The sequence below is a fragment of the Annulohypoxylon maeteangense genome (genome assembly GCF_022496945.1).
Source record: "Annulohypoxylon maeteangense strain CBS 123835 unplaced genomic scaffold GGS22scaffold_1, whole genome shotgun sequence".
NCBI lineage: Eukaryota > Fungi > Ascomycota > Sordariomycetes > Xylariales > Hypoxylaceae > Annulohypoxylon > Annulohypoxylon maeteangense.
Window position 1 is genome coordinate 123,313 of NW_025953248.1, and position 13,992 is coordinate 137,304.

General features: G+C 47.0%; 5 protein-coding genes across 5 annotated transcripts; 2 read left to right on the forward strand and 3 right to left on the reverse strand.

Annotated features, from left to right (window-relative positions):
• Window positions 1–241: 241 nt before the first annotated feature.
• On the forward strand, window positions 242–4,029 carry GGS22DRAFT_148445 (fungal-specific transcription factor domain-containing protein). Its single transcript, XM_047958989.1, has 5 exons — window positions 242–818; window positions 894–1,976; window positions 2,111–2,170; window positions 2,338–2,599; window positions 2,659–4,029. Exons 1-5 carry the CDS (start codon window positions 632–634, stop codon window positions 3,749–3,751), a joined length of 2,685 nt encoding a protein of 894 aa, XP_047823336.1. The 5' UTR covers window positions 242–631; the 3' UTR covers window positions 3,752–4,029.
• A 93-nt stretch (window positions 4,030–4,122) lies between these two features.
• Window positions 4,123–6,897, reverse strand: GGS22DRAFT_375 (FAD binding domain-containing protein). The gene is made up of 4 exons (XM_047966928.1): window positions 6,358–6,897; window positions 5,646–6,100; window positions 4,559–5,590; window positions 4,123–4,490 (listed from the first exon to the last, which is right to left on the reverse strand). The coding sequence occupies exons 1-4, from the start codon at window positions 6,522–6,524 to the stop codon at window positions 4,189–4,191; spliced, it is 1,956 nt and encodes a 651-aa protein (XP_047823337.1). The 5' UTR covers window positions 6,525–6,897; the 3' UTR covers window positions 4,123–4,188.
• A 1,029-nt stretch (window positions 6,898–7,926) lies between these two features.
• On the forward strand, window positions 7,927–10,718 carry GGS22DRAFT_524 (amidase). The gene is made up of 8 exons (XM_047967326.1): window positions 7,927–8,292; window positions 8,393–8,505; window positions 8,621–8,642; window positions 8,690–8,697; window positions 8,756–9,020; window positions 9,085–9,279; window positions 9,343–9,702; window positions 9,783–10,718. Exons 1-8 carry the CDS (start codon window positions 8,203–8,205, stop codon window positions 10,335–10,337), a joined length of 1,608 nt encoding a protein of 535 aa, XP_047823338.1. The 5' UTR covers window positions 7,927–8,202; the 3' UTR covers window positions 10,338–10,718.
• Window positions 10,686–12,127, reverse strand: GGS22DRAFT_176816 (family 4 carbohydrate esterase; the record flags this gene model as incomplete). Its single annotated transcript, XM_047963465.1, has 7 exons — window positions 10,686–10,797; window positions 10,860–10,985; window positions 11,035–11,093; window positions 11,182–11,283; window positions 11,497–11,894; window positions 11,954–12,033; window positions 12,102–12,127. 7 exons carry the CDS (start codon window positions 12,125–12,127, stop codon window positions 10,686–10,688), a joined length of 903 nt encoding a protein of 300 aa, XP_047823339.1.
• A 110-nt stretch (window positions 12,128–12,237) lies between these two features.
• GGS22DRAFT_148473 (SNO glutamine amidotransferase) lies at window positions 12,238–13,807 on the reverse strand. The gene is made up of 2 exons (XM_047958990.1): window positions 13,348–13,807; window positions 12,238–13,299 (listed from the first exon to the last, which is right to left on the reverse strand). Exons 1-2 carry the CDS (start codon window positions 13,614–13,616, stop codon window positions 12,711–12,713), a joined length of 858 nt encoding a protein of 285 aa, XP_047823340.1. The 5' UTR covers window positions 13,617–13,807; the 3' UTR covers window positions 12,238–12,710.
• Window positions 13,808–13,992: the final 185 nt, after the last annotated feature.

Genomic DNA, 13,992 nt, shown 5'->3' on the forward strand with positions numbered 1-13,992 from the left:
TTTGTAATTAAAAACTGCCAGTACCTCTATCAATCAGTAGGTAGGTGTGTGTGTGTGTATCGGTACATACCTACTGACCTACATGTATCTACCTAGTACCTAGCCCTGTATCCATGGATTGTGCAAGTACATGATGCACCATGTGAATGCAGGCTTATCTCTACCTACATATAGATCCCCCTCCACCTCCACCTCCACCTCCCCCACTCTTGTCGTTAATAGGTAACCTTTCGAGAGATAGCAAGAGTGGGGCAAGGAAGGAAAGAAGCAAGGTCGAGATTATCTCCATGTCTTATCCTAATCCTCTTAAACTACTTACTTGGTACGATATGTATTTTGATTTCTTGAATGTTCGAGCACGGCACGCCCACTGGGTAACTGTGACAGGTATGTACTTTAACTAACGTTCTGTGATCTATACCTACGTTGGTTGCTCTATCCTCTATCCTCCCTTCTCTTCTCTTCTCTTCTCTTCTATTATTCCCTTCTTCCTCCAACCCTTCTGGAGAATGGGAAATGGGGGTTTATCCATCCTTCAAACGGCTCCACGTGAGACATCCTTGAAAGTGGTGAGTGTTGAGTGGTGGTGAATGAAATACCATCCTCGTGTTATATTGTGATACGGTTTAAGATGCAACGAGCCAAACGTAGAGTTAGGGATGGCGATGGTACCAGGCGATTGTTCACCTGTACGCAAGATGGCTGCGGGAAATCCTTTTCGCGATCTGAGCACCTCCATCGCCACCAGAAAAATCATATCGACGGCGACGCAACCTGTCCGCGGTGTCGCGCTCATTTCAAGCGTCAGGACCTTCTCGGTGAGAGCTTCTTGACCTCCATCCTACCTATTCCCCCATGTGTAGCTCCTGAGGGACTGACGCGTTGTCACGTAGAGAGGCACATGAGTCGGCATAAACAGAAGGACGAAGAAGCTGGTGGCGAAGGTATCGGTACTCTGAACACGCGCAAACGCATGTGGAAGGATCATGACGGACGAATTGTCCAAAAGAAACCTATCGAGAACCCGCCTCTTAGTAATACTTGCCAAGAAGCACCCTTTACATCACAGGTAGAAGGGCCTATTTCGCCCCCGGTGTCATCCAACTCGGATCATCTTAACGATCACGACCCGGCGCATGCCGCTTTTTCCACCGGCCAGATTATTTCACCGGGCTACTCGCTGTCAACGGAACAGTTCGAGTCTCAAGGTCCTGGTGAATATTGGATTCCGTCGGAGACATGCCAACCACGGAATATCACATCCCCTTATCTCGAAATCAATTACGACGAGATTTTCCAACCCGATACTGCAAGCTCATTTAATATGCCCTATACAACACAAATTAACTATGACTGGCTTTTTAGCTTAGACCACAATTTTGGGAGCACTACTGTCTCGCAGACCCCTTATATTTCCACCACGTCTTTAGCCTCGTATTCTTGTGGCATGGAACAACCTACATCTGGAGGGTTAAGTCAGACCGACCCCTCGCTAGAAGTTAGGCAATACAACGGTAGCACGGCTGAGAGCCCCCTAGCATCTATGGCTTCGCTCGATTATGTGCAGCATACGGGAAGTGCACATAGTCTAACAAGCCCCGGCCTCTCAGGCGAGCCTACACCTAGTCTCCCATCACCCGCGAAACAGGTTCCTTCCAGGGGCACTGGGGGGGCTTTCGAGGTAGAATTTGAACGTCCCTTAGCCGCGCTTAGATCATCGAATCGTTTTCCGTTTATCGACGGTTACGCTTATGCTCGGATCGTGGAGACCATTAAAGCTGCGAGGCCGTCAGCACCAAACGGCTCTCTTCTAGATCTCAACCACCCCTTATTGTCTCATCCTTCATTGCAGTCATATTGCGATTTGTATTTCCGGAGGTTCAATTCCACATACCCGTTAATTCACCAAGCCACCTTCGAGCCCAGCAACAAGGAGCCATTGTTACTTTTATCTATGATCCTACTCGGGGCTACTTGTGAGTAGTATGAGCCTTTTCCATATTTCTAAACGATTAGACATAAAACTAGGTTTCTACCCTTGAGGCCTAATCATATATGGCCTTCTTTTTCATCTACCGAGAAACCAAAAACTAAACCTTTATTAATGTAGATTCCGAGAAGGAAGCTCATCAACTCGCTGTCTGTATACACGACGTAATACGCCCCGCAAGTAGGTACTTTCACACGTCTCTCACGTACCTTTTTCTATATACTTGTACCATAGAACCGTATTTCTAAGATCGTTGATATATTCACCGAACTATCGCGTGTGACTTGTAATTGGCTTCATTTTACTGTCACTCACGTTCGATGTCACTGACTTTAGTGTCTTCGTAGTATTTTCTCACGCAAGCTTTAACCCTAAACCAGACCTTTGGATGCTCCAAACCATCCTGCTGGTTGAGTGCTTGGGGAAAGATCGAGCCGGCCAGAAACAGCATGATATGAGCCATCTATTTCATGGTATGTTGATTAACCTAATTCGGCGGTCCGACTGTCAGTCGGTACGGCCGACCCGACCTTGTGGAGGTGACTGTGGCGAGGAATCGACGAATGATAGCAGTTGGAGACAGTGGGTGGAGGCTGAAGAGAAGAAAAGGTTGGTATTCCACCAGTTACGCCTTTAGATTGACGCAGTAAGCTAATGTAATCATTTAGGTTAGCCCTCCTTTGCTTTATGTGGGATACGCAACATGCTGTCCTATTTTGCCAGTCATTATGTATGTCGGCTTTTGAACTCAAACTCCCTCTTCCGTGTAATCAGGCGTTATGGGAGGCACCTACAGCCGCCGAGTGGTCACGTCTCTCATTATTCACGGCGAATGAGCCGATGTATCTCTTGGCTCTGAAGTCATACATTACGCTTGATGCGCACCGGGCCCCGCTTCATAATAGTCTCTCACGTATCATAATTTTCCATGGACTTATGTCAATATTTTGGGATATGCGACGACGAGATCAAACCAGCCTAGGGGTTATAGCGCAAGGAGGACGCTGGCAGAGCCGCCTTACAGCAGCTTACGAGGCCTGGAAGGAGGAATTTGACAGCTTCTGCACCCGCCTAGAGGGTATCACATTCGCCGAGATGAGTAAGGGTGCCGTTTCCGAAAATGCGAAAATTGAACTCGACGTCTGGCGAACTGCCTATGTGGCGGTTTATCATGCCGCCCATGTGCTGCTACACTCCGAGTTCCTCGACATTCAGATATTTGCGGGTGCGCGACATATTCTAGGCCGCTCAGTCCAGCGAGCCGATTTTATACGCTCTGAGAAGGTGATAAGGCGATGGGCCACTAATGTTGCCCAGAATCCCGAAAACGCCAGTGGATTAGCGGACGCCCCGTCCGCCGCGTGGCACGCATCTCAGCTCCTTCAAAATGCGTCGCGGACCCTCGTAGATTTTGACTCCATGGGCCTATTCCATGTACCGTGGTGCTTGTATCTCGCTACCTTAACGATATGGGCATTTCACCATGCTGGCATGAAAGGATTGGGCTCTGGCTCTGATGATGATAGCGAACTAGTCTGGGATGTCCAGGCAGAGATGAGTGCCATAATAGACTCGATGGTGGAAGCTGGAATCGAAGGCTTGCCCGAAGTGCAGGGAACGAAGCGGACTGGAGGGCTGGTGTGGGTTATGGCTGAGGTGCTGAGTAAAGTCCGCTGGGGAATCGTTCACGCTGGTGTTACCGTGCTCAGGGGCCTAGTTCCGTGGAGATTAATAGGTCAATTTGATGACGCTACAACCTAGGTAAGTACGAGTAAGTATAAACCTGGTTACGTACATCAATATGACCCTTTGAGTATAGGTAACCGTGAAGAGAGTTAGACATACCAGAGTTGCCCAAGGAGGGCGACAGTGTGATCGACACGTCGTTGGGGTTATAGTGAGAGCTATTTGCTCCAAACAAACCACGCAATCCAGATATCTATCCTTCAAACCATTTTAGCATTTCCACACTGAATAGATGTGTATCTACCCGGAACGGGTATTGACATACGGCTAGGGAATATCTAGCAGCCAAGCTGGCTCTGGAAAATGGACACTTTAATTGATAGAGCATATACCCCGCAAATGAGCTACCTAGTATGAAGTATGCCGTACAAACTCGCCGAAATTATGACAAGGAAACCCCGTACACGTCGCCACGCGGGTACGCCGCTTCCCAAACCCGTCGTAACAGTTCATTATCTTAATTTATCCCCAGGGACCTTGAGGAATCCATCGTAATACGAATTAAGCCAGTCGGCTGCCGTCGAGCCAGCATTTACACCGAGCGAGTCCCACCTACTGATCGACCCCACGTAACCGTCGGGCCGCAAGATTACTATCGCGACTTCGTCTTTCTGCAAAGTTCCTACCCACTTGCTCGTGCATGTCTGCCGGCGAGTGTCTAGGTAGGGGACATTATCTAAGTAGAACGTCCATGCGCTTCGAGCAAAGAGTGGGGGAAGGTCCTGTATTTCAACCCTAGCCTTATCCATAGTTGCTACGTCCACGTTAGCTACATCTCCTAGCTTGATTATATGTCTGTGTGAAAAGGGGGGTCGTGCTTACTAATAAGAGCGAACGTCGTGAGTTCGCTGACGCCTGTGTATCTCTCCGAACGTATGTAAACGTCTTCGGCAGTCGGAGTACGTGGCTTCTCCACGTAACTCGCTGCGGCGGCTTGACTTAGTTTCCTAAACAAAGAGTCTTGCCTTGTCAGTCCGTTACAGAACGTTTGGAGGAACGGCATGCTGTTGTGAATATCCGGCACAAAAAAGTACACTCTGAATTGGCCTAACATGGGGATATCGAGCTGGACGTCGATCGGGTTTGCATCGATATAGCGAGTCACCTTGGCCGGTGGTACGAGGCATCCCGGTCTTAGTTCGCCCCCACTGCGTTTCGCCGGGTGATTGAGTACGTTGTGATCATACTCGACGCCAACGCCGGAGATAAACCGTACGTTGGTGCGGAAGTTCTCTGCGAGAGCTTTGGCGTCGCCACCAGCCATTTTGTTGGCGTGCTCGTAGTCAAAATTGATGAGGTCATGGGCAATCTTCCTACGCTCCATCTCATATGACTCGAGGAGGACGGGCTTTGCTAAGTCTCTTGTTGCGAGGTTCAATTTCCATGCCAGGTTCCAGCTGTCGTGCATACTTGTGTTCATACCCTGCGCGGCCTTGGGAGAATGTGTATGACTCGCGTCCCCTGCAATGAATGCCTGCAGATGCGGATCGGTGAATTTATTTGCTATGCGCTGCCCAATCTGATAATTACCGAACCATTCCACGGTCCGCCATTCAACCGAGTACGGCGCCAAGATCTGCTTGGCACGTTGCATCACGAATTCTTGCCCGAGTTCTCGCAGGTTGCCAGTCTCGGTGTCGGGTTTGATCTCAACATAGAATCGAGTTGTGCCCCGTTCCCGCGGGACGATGAGGATGGATCCATGCACTTCACTGTAAACGACCGTCTTAGACCAGAGGTCCGGGAAGTCCGAGATCAGTTCTCCATCAAGCACGGCCCACACAGATTCATGTGATTTGCCCACAGAGTACGTGTCCGGTATGCAGTTCCGTACCTTTGATCGGGCACCGTCACCTATCATGGTCAGTCAGGGGTATGTTAGGCGGCGCAGACTAGGCTTCTGACTTACATCCTACTATGTACTTGGATAGCGTCGTCTCCTTTTCCCCTGTACTCGTAATTTTACTCTCAACCTCTAGTAAGCCTGCCTCGTCTTCTTTCTGCTTGAAAGTTTGAAATTGGTGGCTTCGCTTCACTTCGATGCCCCGCTTCCTCAGATCTTCTATGAAGACCCCCTCTACGACCCCCTGGTGGACAAGGAGGATGTAATCGTCAAGAAGGTCAACGACTAGCGCAGGATAGTGAATCTCACGGCCTAAGCGCCTTAAACGGCGGTTAGCAGTAGCTTCCCAGAAGCAGATGTCAAAAACTTTGGCGCCTCTCTGAAGAAGACCATCTGCGAGTCTTAGTTGACGCAGGGTCTCTATGGTCTTAGGTTGTAAGCCATCAGCTCGACCAGCTTGTGTCTGGTCGGCTCTCTCATCTATGACCTCAACATTGATGCCGAACCTAGCTAATAGAACACTAAATGATTTTATATGTAAGTATGGGTAACTAGGTACATGAATAAGGGAGATATGTCGCTGCCGCTCGATGAACATGACAGTTCTGACGGCAATGGGAACGAATCCATCATGATCCTTATATTTTACGTGTACGACAAGAAAATGGAAAAGTAGGGAGCTGACGATAGAGACGGAAATGGAGACAGCAACAAAAACGGTGATAAAATGAAATAAGGAATGAATTATTGGAGGAAGAGAGAAAACAAAAAGACTTACGCCAACATTAAGCCAGCGGGTCCGGCTCCGACGACGCAGACTTCAGAGCTGTGTCGTGATCCGTTGGTTTCACGGCGTTTGGCTGGGCCATGACCATTGAGGTCGCCATTGGTCTCGCCGTTGGTGTCGCCGTTCTGTCGCACACCGTTAATCTCATCTACAATCATGGCGCCGATAGAAATCCCGAGACGAGACGATTTTTTTCTTTAAATCATGCGAGTATACTTCGGAAATTCTTTTTTTCCCCTTTTCTTTTTCCTTCAATGTTTTCTTTTTCTTATTTTAAAACAGAGTATGATAAATATCTAGAGTAAGGTGGTGGCTTGTTTTAGGTAGCAAAAAGTGACAGGGTAGTAGTGGTAGGTTAGATGGCGGCTGGCCCGATCGAGGATGGATTGATTCATCGGTTGATTGAATTGCTTGATTTGCTTGATTTGATGGGATGGGGATATGGGGGATGTAGGTACAGGTATGTATTTGATTGTATGTATTGTGGAATTTGTGGAATTTGTGGAATGGAGGTGTTCGAGTCTCATCGAACCGAAACAGTGCAAATCACCGGCGAACAGCGTTCCGCCTCAGGTTCAGATTTAAAAAAAAATAAAATAAAAATAAAAATAAAAGGTTGAACCCTTGGAGGGGTCGTGAATCGATTGTGAAAATTGGGGGAGGGGGGGAGAGAATTGGGGTGACCTGAGGTGACTTTTAGAACGTATGAGTGTATGAGAGTGAGTGAGAAGTAAATAGGGAGCCAATGAGAATGAATAAAACCGGACAAGCTCACTCAAATCAATTGTAAGAAGACTTTAGGAAACCGTGAAAATATAAGATTTAGGTGATACCCATTAAACTTTCGCACTGTGCTCAGACCATTGTCAGGTGGTTTGGTGCCATTCTCGAACCACTCCGATCCCTAAGTCGGGGGCTTGAGAGGCGAGTGAGCCGTGTAACTGGGTTTTAACTGGGCGTAAAAGTGTGGGCTGGTGTGGGTGTAAGTGTGGGTTGTTTCGACTTGTTCTAGACTAAGCCCTGGAGGTTCCTCCCCCCCTTTCTTCTGGGTCCCTGAAAATGGACATTGGTATTTGTTTTTGGCAGTACTATAATATACTGTATGTAGATAGGTATGTTTTTTTTTGGGGTTTTTTTTTTTTAATCTTTCGTTTGCCCCTCCCCCATCCTTCGCTTTCTCCGTCCTTTTATATGTATGTACATAAACCTCTCTGGCTGCAACATGTGTCCTCCCACTTCTTATGTGCGCTATTACAACTACACCTTACTTTAAGCAATACATGACCCTTGTCAGATATCACACCACTTTTCCTACAGTTATTCTTCAGGTTAGGTACTTCCAATAAGAGCAGGTGGATAAGGGGAGAGTTGATAATTGCTTATCGCAAATCGCAGCCAGCAACTAGCATTACTTATTCTATTAGTGCCCATGTGTACTACCTAGTAGTGATATATTAGGCGTAGGTATCTAGGTACCTAATATTCAAGATCCCACTTTGGGCACGCGGAGGTGTCTGGGTATCTCTCGAACAGATAGATACCTTGGCCAGTTAGGGACCTACATACGTTATCGTGTCTTGCCGTTAACGGGGACCGATTCGTTGATACGACCGAATTCGCAAGTGCGCATCCGGCAACCAGCTCGACGATAATAATCATTTCATTTATATAGTTTTTATATAGTCTTTCTATATGCCATTTTTATCACCACAACTTTGATGTTACCTCTTACCTAGTAGGTATATAATAGGTAGGCATATATTACGAAGTACCTAGTAGTTCCAAAACCCCTTCCATTATCCGATCCACACGAAACAAGGAGGTCCCTATTTCACGATGGAAAATCCTCCAAGCTCATGGCAAGAGAAAGTTCGGATGAAACGCGAGGCTCAAGCTCAAGCATTAGTTACAATTGTCAATGATCAAGTATGTGTGAAAGGGTTGGCCTCAATCACGAACGTTCATTGCGACGAATAAAGGTTCTTATATGGAAACCGAGAGTTGCTAAATCTGATTAAACTTATAGAATCCAGATCTTGATTCGTCCGTGGTCGATATCGATGATGTTTCGGAATTGGTCGGTCGCATCGCCTCTGGTGAACTGACGTCGGAAACAGTGACGAGGGCATATATACACAAGTTTAGTAGAGACCGCTGAGTTGATTTTTATTATTCTCGTTATTATCATCATCATTTTAAGACCTTTTCCCATTAATAATAATATCAATCATAAACGACTAATTTTTGAAAAAAGGGCTATTGCAGCTCACAGCCAGGTAAAGGTAGTCAACTCATCAAAAAGTGCAGTCTGACTTTATGATAGACGAATTGGTTAGTGGCCTACGTTAGAACTTCCGTCTGGTGATTACCTAACCAATAATAATGTTAGTCTCACGGAGATTCTCTTCGAAGAAGCTTTGACACGGGCTCGTGAGCTCGATGGTTATCGGAATCAGCATGGAAGCGTTGTTGGTCCGTTGCATGGCATCCCCGTCACCTTCAAAGATCAGTTCGACGTCAAAGGCTATGATACTACACTCGGATACGTCGGCCGCACCTTCGCACCCGCGACCGAAGATGCCGTCCTAGTTGATATGCTTAGAAATCTTGGCGCTATCGTGCTAGCCAAGACGAATCTTCCTCAGAGCATAATGGTAAATCCTGACCCTCGTTCTCAATGTTGACATGCAAATGTCATCTAACGATAGCCGCTCGTAGTGGTGCGAAACTGAAAATCCCCTCTGGGGTCTCACCTCAAATCCTTCGTGTAAGGAGTACACTCCGGGGGGCTCAACCGGTGGTGAAGCAGCGTTGTTAAACCTCCGCGGCAGCATCGTTGGTTGGGGCACAGACATCGGCGGTAGTATTAGGATACCCGCCCACATGACGGGTCTATACGGATTGAAGCCAAGTGTGAGAGGCATCTTCCCCGTGTCATTAGATGGTCCTAGTTCTTATAATTAGGTGTATATGTAGAGTTCCCGTCTCCCATATTACGGGGTGCCTGTGTCAACCGAAGGGCAAGAGCACGTCCCCTCATCGGTAGGGCCACTGGCTAGAAAACTATCGTCGCTAACCATGGTGATGAAAGAGCTAGTCCAGATGAAGCCGTGGGAACGTGATGCTCGGTGTTCCCCAGTGCCCTGGAGGGATGAGATTTTCCGAGAATTTAAATCCAAGCCGCTGACCATCGGTCTACTAACCGACGACGGAGTGGTAAGACCACACCCGCCGATCAGTCGAGTGCTCCTATCATTGGCGGAGAAGCTTCAAATAGCAGGCCATGAGATCGTTGAATGGAATGCCGACCTCCATGATGAATGTATTCAGGTTATGGTAAGACTAGATTCCTCATTGCCGATACTGTTCCTTCCAAGGTACCTATGAACAATATTCCTAATACATTCTTGATCTAGGATGAATTTTATACAGCTGATGGTGGCGAGGACATTCGTCGGGATATCCTAGCGGGTGGGGAACCTTTTATTCCCCACGTAGAGGCATTGGTCAATAGAGGCCAACCCATCTCGATTTACGATTATTGGCAATTGAATAAGCGCAAAATTACGCTTCAGCAGACGTACCTTAGGAAGTGGAATGAGATGAAATCGCCAAAGACAGGAAAACAGGTCGACGTCGTGCTAATGCCGCCTATGCCCCATACTGCTGTTCCGCATCGTTCTTGTCGATGGGTGGGTTATACGAAGATTTGGAATGTTCTGGATTACTCCGCTCTGGTACTCCCGGCGGGTAAAGTTTCTCCTATAGATGATAACGCTCCATGGAATTTTATACCAAGGAATATACTGGACGAATGGAACGCAGGGGTATGGACCCAAAGCAAGGAGAAGATGATTGAGCTTGGTCTGCCAGTTGGCATTCAGATAGCCGGGAGGAAGCTTGAAGAAGAAAAGGTCTTAGCGATAGGTGCTGTTATCGATGGGCTGCTTCGAGGAAGTGTTCCTATGTAACTGATTTCATCCACAACAGCAACATATGAACCTACCTACCTAGGTACTATAAATATAGTAGATGGATAGAATAATATGTTCCTGGAATGCGGCGTCTATATTGATAATTTCGAAATAAAATGCTCAAGATTTATAAGGTCTCTTTTTATTACTTCGAGATAGGGTACTATTTTATTTTCAATGAAGATATACATAGATACCGACCTAGCTAGCTAGGTACTTACCTAGGTACCTAAGAAACTTCCCCCTTTAGACTTCGTGAGTATTTCTCCTGGAGGAGCCGGCATCATGGCACCCTCAGGCGGCTTGTTCTTACTTTTAAAGTGGTCGCACATCTTCGCTAAGTAGTTAGAAGTGCTGGTAGATATGTGATGTGAGTAGATAGGTTATCGAATCTAAGCTCACCTCGGCAAACGTCACCCATTCCACGCCTTCATGCTTGTTAATGTGTTCGATCAATCTATATTGGGATAAGTACTAGATAGGTATCATGCCAGCGGTGATGGTTAGGAACAATCATACCTCTCATGCATCAAAAGTACGTGTGGTCGCCCTGACACGTCGGGATGTATCGTCATCGGGAAGATGAACTCGTCATATTCGCGATAGAAATAATCAAAATGGTCGCGCCAGATATCCTCAACATCCCTATATCAATCGTTAGACAGAAACAACAAACTGAGATCCCTTTGCGAACCTCGGATTAACCCATCCATGGGAATTTGCCGAGTTCTTCATGAACCTAAAAAGCTCTATCTGTTAATGATCATAATATATCTTATTTAATGGGGTATGAAATTAATGCAGAGAAATCGTGGGTATGAAGCTGGAAGAACAATGTAACTCGCATCATAGGTGGAAGGTCATCGATGTACCAACTACCTGGTATTTCTACCAAGCCTGTCGGTTGCCCCTTGACGAGAGGTTTCATCCATTCCTCGGCCTTCTTCGAGTAGTCGATCCTAATACAAATTAGCAGCGCTCGAGTGGAAATTTATATCCATCGCTGAATATCCAATCCCCGTGTCTGAATGTATAGACCTTATTTCTAGGACGTGACGGCGGCAATGGAAGCGTAATGTAACATACTATGGCCGAGTTAACCACCATAGAAAAGCGAATTGGATTGGAACCGGAGGCTGAATTCGACTCCTCTTACCTTTGTCCAAGTATCGCCGGTGCGTAGCCAATACATTTGGCAATCCTCATGCGACATCGAATGGTCGTATTCAATCCCGTAGGAGAGCATCAATTCAGTGCCCTCCTTGCTCGTTTCCCACCAAGGCGCCACGCTACCCTTCGGGGGCTTGCCGCAGAACTCGGTAAGAAGCCTGTAGGTCTTATCTAGCACGTCTCGCTGTTGCTCAAGCGTCATGTCGGCGGGGTTTTCGTGCGAGTATCCGTGTAGGCCAATCTCATGACCGGCATCTCTCACCATGGCGCATTCCTCGGGGAAAGTCTCGAGTGAATGGCCAGGTATAAACCATGACGCTTTAATATTGTACCTTTCAAACAGTCTCAGTAGACGCCGAGTTCCAACCGTACCAGCCCATATCCCTAATTAAAAAGTTAGGAACCTGTGACCAGATAGATGCTCGAATGCTGAGGAATCTAACCTCTGCTAATGTCGCTTGTGCTGTCTTCACCTCCGTACGAACCAAGCCAGCCAGCAACAGCGTCAATATCTACACCGTAACTAATGTTGGGAATTATCAGCTGCTTTCTTTCATCTCGTTGTTCGCGAGAGCTGATGCTAAAACTTACCCGACGAGGACTTTCTTCTTTCCCATAACGAAACTACCTAGTATGTAAGTTGTGGTCTCGGCCAAGGTGGATATATTCGGTAAATACCGTGCCTGGTATGTTGTATATTGGTGTTCGATATTTTTTGTGTTCGATTTGAATAATAAAGAGTTCTGGTTTTTCTAAACGGCGTACATAGGTACAACCCCCATTCTTGATCGCCGACGGGGTGCCGACTCCACGTTCTACGTATCTAGGTACTTAGTACTACCCTAGCACCGATACCCCGCAAGTGTAAGCTGTTCCAGATACGATGTATCTACGCTGTACGCTGACTTATCCGCTCTAGATGTAATTCGGGCGCCTCCGACATGTTAAATCGCGTTCCTAGTCCAGACGAAGTATGAAGCTACAACAGGGTACCAAAATTAGTCTGCCCAAATCCTTTGAATTGGGTATCTCTAACGAGGTAGGTACCTAACTATGTACAAAGCAGGTGTTGAATGAAGCTTCGGGAGAAGGGGGGGAGAAGTCAAGCCGGAATACCCCAAGAAATGCCATTCATGTGCCTACCAGGTAGGTTAGTCTAGCACCCTGGTCCATCCAATGTACAGCATTATACCTAGATGTTTATATTTGACGTAGCCACCAGGCATGTATTCGAATATCGTCGGTTAACTCTGGGTGAAAACTAGTCCCGAATACATTACCTTGCCTCAACGCTACAATATCCCCTGCTCCTTTAGGAGACGCAACTTGATTGTCTCCATTACCGGTTGGTGTCGTTATGGTCTTAATCCTTGCCATAGCTGCTGCCTTGTTTGAGGCGTGACGCCCCGGAAGGGTTGCCAATACTTCGACTTTCGTCTTTAAGACTTGGTTAACCTGACCTCTAGAAATGGGCTTGACGATCTCCGGTGGCGCAGATTCTGACATGTGCTCCATAGACTCGACGTAATCGGCCAACACCTCCTCCACGACAGGAGCTCGAATGAAGACGGCCGGAAATGGAGCAGCCCGGTCCCCTGCGCCGTCCTGGCATAGGAAAGGCAGGTCTAAGTCTGTCACGAAACTTTCTATCTGTCGACCGAAATGGTTACGGTGGACTTTGACATCAAGTCCCCCGATCAATTCCTGGCCACCTCTCTTAGTGGCGCTAGCTTGCTCGGATAAGAGAATGAGACCTGCGCATGTACCCCATGTTGGTTTCTTGTTGACTCTTATGTCATTAGTAGAAGATACGAGTATGCATGCATGGTATACTCACTTGACAAACTCCCGCAACGGTTCTAACAATCCAGACTGTGCTGCTACAAGTGAAAGCGTAGTGCTTTCTCCTCCGGGGATGACTAGGGCATCACATCTAGCCAATTGGTCTGGCGTCCGTACCTCGAGGAAGTCGAAGGTTGACGTTGACGTTGGCGATGACGATGGCGATGACGATGACGAGACCGATAGATGGGTAGCTGCTTTTTGTAAAGAGCTGAGATGTTCTGAGAAGCCCCCTTGAAGTGCAAGAATACCGACCGTTACCATATTGACTCTCGTCAAATAGGTTTCTCGTCTGATATTGCCTGGCAAACAAGTAATTTAGGCGTGCAGAACCAGACGGGGTGTTCGATGGCGGATTTCAATACAGATAATCGGGATCTAGTGCAGGTAGTAATACTTATCCATGGATGAGTTATATGTAGGCGTTTGATCACGGCGATTGAATATGATATTCAATGTTCCGGGATTGTTTAGGTTAGTAGGTACCTATCGTTTCCGTTTCTTTCGACGTTCCTTTACATAAATACCTAGTACTTACATTAGTAGGTAGGTACCTACCTACTAGTAGGTAATTATACGTGCATACATGTATCACTGATCAAATTCACGTACAGGTTTATCTTGATAGGTACATGTGTAG